The 8176-nt window shown below is 46.2% G+C and overlaps 1 protein-coding gene across 1 annotated transcript in view; it reads right to left on the reverse strand.

The window, feature by feature from the left end:
• The window catches only part of DRGX (dorsal root ganglia homeobox), a 28736-nt gene extending 21852 nt beyond the window's left edge, over positions 1-6884 (reverse strand). The window contains exons 1-3 of the mRNA XM_036916586.2: positions 6851-6884; positions 2672-2769; positions 1653-1754 (exon numbers count right to left, since the gene is read on the reverse strand). Of these exons, the coding sequence (XP_036772481.2) occupies positions 1653-1754; positions 2672-2769; positions 6851-6884 (234 nt within the window). The remainder of the gene's footprint in view (positions 1-1652; positions 1755-2671; positions 2770-6850) is intronic.
• Positions 6885-8176: the final 1292 nt, after the last annotated feature.

Consider the following 8176-nt stretch of genomic DNA (forward strand, 5'->3'; position numbering starts at 1 on the left):
TCATTTAACTGGATTTCTTTCTTTCTTTTTTCACCTAGTTGGCTTTTAATTGCACATATCAGCAACCATTGAATAATGATTTTATCTATATTCTAAATTTAGGGCAGTTAAATGCAAAGCAAAATGCAGACACTTTCTTGCGTCTTAATTGAATGAAGGTCACAGCTATAACAACATTTAATTGAGCTATTTTTCATTATCATATTTTAATGACTTTGCACTGACAGTTCTCCTGCTTCTGAGGAACGAGCATGATGGAGTCGTTTATTTCCCTATTTAGTTATTGTTTGACAACATCAGCTTCGATTAAGACCCTGCTTTATAGAACATTAATCATATTTGAATGAGCAAGGGGTATAAATGTAAACACATCTCCCTTCCTGCCACCAAAGCTTGTATCCCCACACGGAGGCTCACTAAACAAATGCTTCACAGCCATTGTCTGTCTGCATAATAGCAAACAACAGCCTGAACAACAATTCCCAGCTTTAATTGTCACCACCCCTATCTCACCCTTGCACCTTTCAGGCAGAAGTTATGATCTTCCACTTCTGAACGCTCAATAATTGTGTCATTTATCTCAATTTGCAGTTCGGTCTTTAGGCAGCTATTGGCAAGCTGGCATTAAAATAAGAAAGGATAGCATCCTGGCCAAAGGAGATTTTCATTTCCAAATAATAATCAGTTTAATTTGCCCGCATATGACCAATGATTCATGTTCAGATTTAATAATCAGGATCACATAATCTGATTATAGGGGAAATAATTTGTTTACAACCCCCAATTTACTGCTCAGAATTCCATTATCTCTCTTCAGCCATTGGTTTTTAAGAGATACTAACATGACCCAGGGGAACTGAAAGCAAACTATTATATTCCCTACAATTAGATCTTTGCATAGTCTTAACCCCAAGCCCCTACATAAAAAAGAACAGAAACAGCATGGAGGAAACCCCATAAATAAAATGAATATATAATTGTGTTCAAAGAATAGCTCTCCCGGAGAGGCAGCTCTGCGAAGCTGTCTGCGCACTCGGGCACATCTGCTGGGCTCCGTGGGTTTGGGCACTTAAACGTAATCACTGTGTGGCTTCTAAAAAGAAATCCTGCCTAGAGACAGTCACCGCGGACCAGGCTCATCTCTGAGGCAGCTCTTTTGCTGCTGCCGTTTAAAGATTTTTAAATTGCACACGTTCTTCAGATCCACTTCGCTGAAAGAGGCCACGTGCCGGGGAAAAGTTGGACATGATGCAATTTCTGGAAAGCATATCCTACCCTGTTCCCATCTGAAAACATAGTTCTCTTCAATTGACCAGCCTTACCCCAGAGCGGTCAGAGCTGCTTTGAGAATAGCATCTCAGCTTTTTTTTTTTCCAAAGCAAGGAAATGGATGTGCATTGATGTAATTTAGTACCTTAGAGACGCGGACAAATTAGTGTAGAACATTATCACTAGTTAATTATGAATGACCGATTAATCAACCTAATCTAATATTCCACATTATGTTGATGTTATTAAAGTGCATCATGAAAATGACAGATAGTCTTCATTTGCTTTCTTTGGCCAAATGTGCACTCTGCAGTCATGATGTCAAAAAAAAAAGTTTGCCAGTTTTAATATTAGAGAGTTAAATAATTAAAAAGAAGGTTTACCTGCACTCTGGCTTCTGTGAGGTTTATTTTCATGGCAAGCTCTTCTCTGGTGAAGACATCAGGATAGTGCGTTTGGGCAAAAACTGCCTCCAGAGCTTCCAGCTGGTAAAAGGAAAAAATATTTACTGGTGAGAGGCTGTGGGTAGGTGAGAGGAAGCAGATGCATATTTCAAATTTGCTATGAGTGGTGACAAAGTAGTTTCACAGATCAAGCAGGGGAAGAAGAGGGAGAAAAGAGCTCTTTGAAAAGATCCCACAGAATTAAAATTTCAACCACAGATGACTTAGGAGTTAAGGGAGCTAAGACTTACTAAGAACCTCAGTGCTCCTCCAAGAAGTAGAAATGAGAAAAGAGGTGCAAATATTTATATGCATTTATATTTAAATATATTCATAGGAACAAAATATGGGAGTGGCCTTATGATTAGAGCAATCCACACAGCTTTCACCACAGAGCAAAGAACAGAGGCAGACGCCCTCACTGTGTGGGTCCCACAGAACCACCTAGGGTATTTGTATCGCCTTCCTGACTGCTCCAGTTTGCTCCAGAAGTAGCACAGATGTAAGGGAAGGCACTCGGGTCCATGAAACAAAATATCAGGGTCCCTGTTGTAGCCCTTCTATTTATGGGTGACAATACCTTTTACAAATCAGTCAACTTCTTGGGTCCCAGTTTTCTCATCTATCTATTGGAGATAAGATTGTCCTACTGCATCCTTCAAAGGGTTACTTCAAGATTCAAATGATATTGCTGATGTGGAAATGTTCTCCCAGCTACCAACCTAAGGCAAGTGTGAGTGATGACTACTGCCTCTTCACTTATTATCTGGGAGCCTAAGGTCAAAGTCATTTGTCCTCTCCCCACACAGATTCCTTGAAACATAAACAGTAGAACAACAGAAATACCCATTTAACATAATCAGTTAGCTTTATTTAGAAGACAAAGGAAAGCTGCTCAAACTCAGAATCTTTGGGAGGCAGGAAATAGCTGACTCTCAGAAAGGGAATGCCATCATTACCTGCTGAAGAGTGAACGTCGTCCGGTTCCGGCGCTGTTTTCTGCGCAGAAACCCATCGTCGAAATCTCCTGTAGAATGGTTGCCAAAGGGTGCAGTGCCTACTGGGAGCAAACTGCATGAGCCTGAGCAGGAGCCTCCCCATCGTCACACTGAGCCCCAGCCACATGCTCATTCAGAGGCACTGACCCATCCCCTCTGCACTGTCCCGAAACATCTTTCTCTGCTGATCTTACTAAGGGTCCCTCTTTTCCACTCTCTCATGCTGTTTCCCAGTAACCTTTGTTTTTAGGCCCAACTCTGCTTATTTCATAGGGCAGGTAGTGACCTTAACTCTCAAGATAACCAAGTCCGTGTCTTGTGAAATTCTGGACTCTGAGCCAGGAAGGGCCACTGGCTTGAGGCAGAGTCTCCTGCAGCCCGCTGGCTCCCAGTTGCACCTCTGTCCAATGTGCCTGTATTTCACTCCCCTACTTCTGATCCTTTATGTCTCCCTTCTGAAGCCTCTATGTCTCCCTTCTGCTCACATATTAGTTTCCTTTCCCTTGTCCCAGTAAAAAGCAAGGTTAAGGCTGGGGGTAGGGGAGGAAAGAAAACACCAAGTCCTTTTCTTTTCTCCTAGAACTTCAGGATGCAAGGAGATAGGAAGTTTACAAATGAATATTAATTACCGTCAGTCACAGCTCATCATCAGCACAATAATGGATCTGTTATATAGGTGTCAAATAACAAGAGCTCTGCACCAATAGCAACTGTCCTCAATTCCAAGTAGATTTAGGGCCACTCTCACAGGGCACCCCACCTTCTTCTGGCCAGGCTCATAAAGGACCCACTGTTTCTGCTTCCCTGAAAAGAAAGGCACCCTTCCCACTATCCTCCCCAGGAGCTCCAAAGTGCATGTAAAGCCAGAACAAGAGTTTGGCCCCAAACATGCATTTCAGATTGTTTTCCAAATGTGCACCATTTACTTGACAGTCCACAAAGGCTTCTTAGGAAAACAAATGAGCATGTTCCCATTTGCCAGTAAACACTGTACCTGTCATGGGTTATCATCTCAGAATCACTGCATGTTTGGCACTCTGAGCTGGCAAGCCTCACTGCCCTGACAATATCCCCCAGAAGAACCTCAGTCCCAAAGAAGTAAGTTCCCTGGACTTTTTAAAATTCTACCTACTATAGGGAGTCGCTCCTATTATCATTCTACCCTCCATTGCCACATCCTCTACCACAATAACCCCACTCTCTGCTGAATCCTTCTTCCATTTTCCTGTCCAAATTGCATTCTTCTACAAAACTCTCTTTACAAATATTTCTCTCCAGCTCATTGGAAACTTCAAAGGGATTAGTCTTAAAGCAGTCTTAAATCCATTATTTTGCAGGAAACCAAACTGTCTCTTTTTGAAACAAAGCCCTTCACTGGGGAGGATGGAATGCAAACTCTAAGCATCTCCAGTCACAGGCAACTTCAGTGGCCTAATTTATACCAGCTGGCCCCAAATTGTTTCACAACCGTACACATAATATCTTTAAGTGAAACACAGCACATCAAATTGAATCCTAGAATAGCTGATTAGACTATTAGATATTAGACTAGGTTAAGTGCAATGACTGATAATGTCATTAAAATGTTATGCCTTCCCAGTAATTAAAACAGAACAATGAACTACTAATTTCACAATTTTAGAGGAAAAAAATAAGGTGGGTAATGATACACAGTACAGATAAGAGTGTAATAAAATGTGCATGCTCATTAACCATTTGTAGGAGCACCAATGGGTGCAGTCTTTAGAGGGTAATTCAACAATGTCCATCAGAAATGTAAGGGCATGTACAGGTATTTAACTTACAAACATACTTATAAAGCATGCCAAAATAAAGGGAAGAACCTTCCTGTCAATATGGTAATAGAAAAAAAAAACTGAAAACAAACAAGTCCTATCTATAGACACTTTCTCCATAACACATCATGGAATACTACACAGCTGTTTAAAAGAAATCAGTAACTCTGTATAGCCTGACATGGAAAAACACCCACAATATACATTATGAAGTCAACAAAGTGAAGTTCTGAATATATGGCAGTATGACCTCAGCACAAATAAGGCATAGCATACAGAGAGATAGATACATAAATGATGTTAAGAGCATGTTTTTCTTGAAAAAAAATCACACAAATAAAATCAACACTAGCAAGTATCTTTAGAAAAGAGGTGTAGAAGAAGGAGGATTGCATTCTTCAGTGTACAGGTTTCCATTCTATTTGAATTCCCTAAACAGATATATGTTGTATTTTTTAATTTAATAGTAAAATTATCTGACAGGTGAGATGATGAGCCACTCTTTGCTTTCTCCTTTATGCCTTCCTGGATTAATAAAAATTAAAATTTAAAAGCTGATAAGCTATAATGAGTTATCATATTCCAAAGATCTGTTCTCAGCCTTTCTATCTGTAGCAGATCACCTCCTCTCCAGCAACATTAAACTGATATAAACACCCCTTCTGCAAAGCTGACTTAGAAACACATCTGCAAAGGGATAAAAAGGTTCTTAAAAGCTCATCTCCTTTTCTTCTGGTCACAGCCATCAGCATCAGTGTTGAGATAGGATGTGCCTGGGGTGTGGGAAAGAAAGGTGAGCCAGCTGAGCTGTGGTGAGAGCTGCAAGCCTCTCAGTGCTCTGGGCCCCTGACAGGCTGGGCCAGGACTCTCCCTAAGTGACTTCTAAAACCCACCCGGCAAACAGGGCTTTCCCCTTAAATCACCCATGCAGCCCACCACCTGCTAAATACCCAAACCTTGGCCTTCCCCACTTTGACTGGAAGGGTGGCATGCCAGGTGTGAATCAGTCCAAACCCCAGGTTCAGATATACACAGGGGGTGTGTCCACCACACATGCAGAAGGTCTCCCTGCAGTCCTGGGGTACAATGTCAGGGAATGCACCTCCTAGACCTTTTCATAAAGTGTTTGAAGTCCTTGGAGATAAAGGAGGCAAAATGCCAGCAAGTGCCTATCCTTCTCTTCTTAGGAATGCAGGGCTTAAACACTGAAAATCCTACTGAACTCTTAAAAGCTTCCATGGGAGAAACAAAAACAAATGTTCTGAAACCCCTGTGCGTGTTGGCCAGCTGATGCTCATCTGCTGTTCAAGGTAACCCAGGCCAACGTGCACAAGAATCCTCTGATAGCTCAGGTACCTTGGTGTCTCACCAGCTTTTACCCTCCCCTATGCCTCTCTCATTTCTTGGCTTCCAAAAATTCCCCTACCACACAAATAAATCAAAAGAGTAGGCTGCCCAAGCCAAGTCCTTGTACTGCTCCCAGTTATGAACATTCTAATATCCCCTGCCTGAGGACACTGGCCTGAGGACAACAGCTGTTAAAAGGCCATAATGTGTAGCTCTGTATTTGCCTGGTTCATTCTAGGGCTCCACCCCTGCCCACAGGTGCAGAAGGCCCACCCCTAGGGATCCCCCAGGCCCTGAGTTGGGGCACCGGAGATCCAAGCTGTCCCTTCCTCAACCAGCCTACCCTATGTAACAATCCAGTGCAGAGATTACACCAAGGACCCTGAGGCAAAATTTCTTCTAAGGCTTGGAGACCCTCAAAGACCCAAACCCTGGCCATGGGCTGCCCCTGGGAGTGAGGAGTGGTTGGTGTTTGGGGTCAAGAAACCCAGTGAATCACAAAGAAGCCATGCCAGGGCACTTCAGGAAGTGATAGGCAGGGCCACCTGGCTCCAGAGGGCTTCGGAGCCTGGGTAGACTTAAGGACCCAGCAGCAGTACTGACCTGCGCCTGGAGTGAGGGCATCCTGGCAATGGGTCGTTTCTGCCGCATGGCCCAGGACTATACAGGCCAACTCCCTAGACAACTTTGGCTTTTCGAGATGTTTGCAAAACACCGTAAAAGATTGATGCGGCCCCCTGGATGGGGGAGTCCCGATTAGAGGCGTGACACCAGCATCTGTGCAGGGAGGACCCGGCTGGCCCCTGCGGCACTCATAGCCCTGGGGTACTGGGGGTGGGGGGTGCCAGCCCAGGCAGGTGGCGACCGGACGGGAGGCTGGAGCGGGATTTGTGGAGGAGGAAGCCAGGGGCTGGAACCCCACCATCCCGCTGCTGCTCTGGCTGTTTCTGGCCGGGCCAGCCTTTTGGAGCTGCCCACGGGCGCGCCGCTTACTCACCCTCTAGCTGTGGCGGACAGTGGAAATAAAACATCGCAGACGGCCGTATCCGCTGTACTGCCGGGACTCTGGAGGGTGGCCGCGGGACCGACAAGACGCGCGTAGCTCAGGCCTGGCTGCAAAGCAAACAGCGATGGTCTAAGTCTCCCACTGCCTGTGCCCCGGCCGCGTACTTACAGTTCACTAGGCGCTCCCCTCGTGGAAAACCCCCTCCCAACGCTCTCACCCACTGTGGGAACTGGGGCGGGGTGGCGGGCGGTGTCAACTCCGTCTCAAACAGGGTCCCCAGCGAAACAACCCTTCCGTTCAGACCCTCTTCCCCGACAGCGGTGCCCACCTTGGCCTCAACACCAAACCCGCGCAGTGTGGCTCCCGATCTCAGGGGTCCTCGCCGCAAACCTTGCACCCGGGACACCGAAGCCAGGGCCGCCGAGTGCGCCAGGCCATCTGCGCGAGCGCCAGTTCTGGCCAAGGCGGCAGCCAAGCCCCAAGGCCCCGTGCGCTGGGCCCGGTGAGTGGGTCGGGAGCCGCGCGTACCTCGGCGGCCGGCTGGCGATGAAGGCTGGAGCGTGACCGCTTCGGGTCCGCACGCCGGGCTCCGCTGGAGGCGGGCGGGGCTTCTCGCTGCTGGCGCCCGCAGGACCAGAAAAGTGACTCGGGAAGTGGCCAGATGTCTTGCTGTCTGTCTACAGCGCGCGCCGCCGCTCAGCACTCGCCTTTATAATCTCACGCATAATTGGCCTTAATCTGATTATTTCCAGCGCTGTCTACAGCGAGTAACTTGGATAGGTCTATTGGGCCTTACAAATGGCCCACGTGGTGTTAAAAAAATCCGTCATTTCTCAGCAAACATCAGGAATGTTTATACTCTTTTCTTCGAAAAGAGGATAGAAACAACCACCACTACTACCACCCCCCCCCCCCAAAAAAAGGCGTTATTTTCTGAACATTCCACCCCACCCCCATCCCAAATCCCTTCGGACTCAAACCTTCTTTCTCCGTAAGAGCTTGGATCTGGGCTCTCCCTTGTCAAAGGCCTGGCGACTCCCGGGCTGCGGACTGACAAAGAGCTGCTAATTGTAGCCGCCGGATGGGTTTTGGAGGGACTCTTTGCACACGGCTTCCCGTTCCAAGCGACCGTACAAAAGGAAAGTTTGATTTTGTTCTCAGCAAGGGGTCCCTGAATTTATGTTCGCTTCTCGATGCAAATGATATGCGGTGGGACCCTTCGCAATTACTTTTAAAATGCATCCGAGGCAGACACTCATCGGAGAGAAACCGCCCTTCCCTCTGCCTGGGTGAAAATTAAACTCTAAAGTACTGGGC

The sequence above is a fragment of the Manis pentadactyla genome, chromosome 8 (assembly GCF_030020395.1).
Source record: "Manis pentadactyla isolate mManPen7 chromosome 8, mManPen7.hap1, whole genome shotgun sequence".
NCBI lineage: Eukaryota > Metazoa > Chordata > Mammalia > Pholidota > Manidae > Manis > Manis pentadactyla.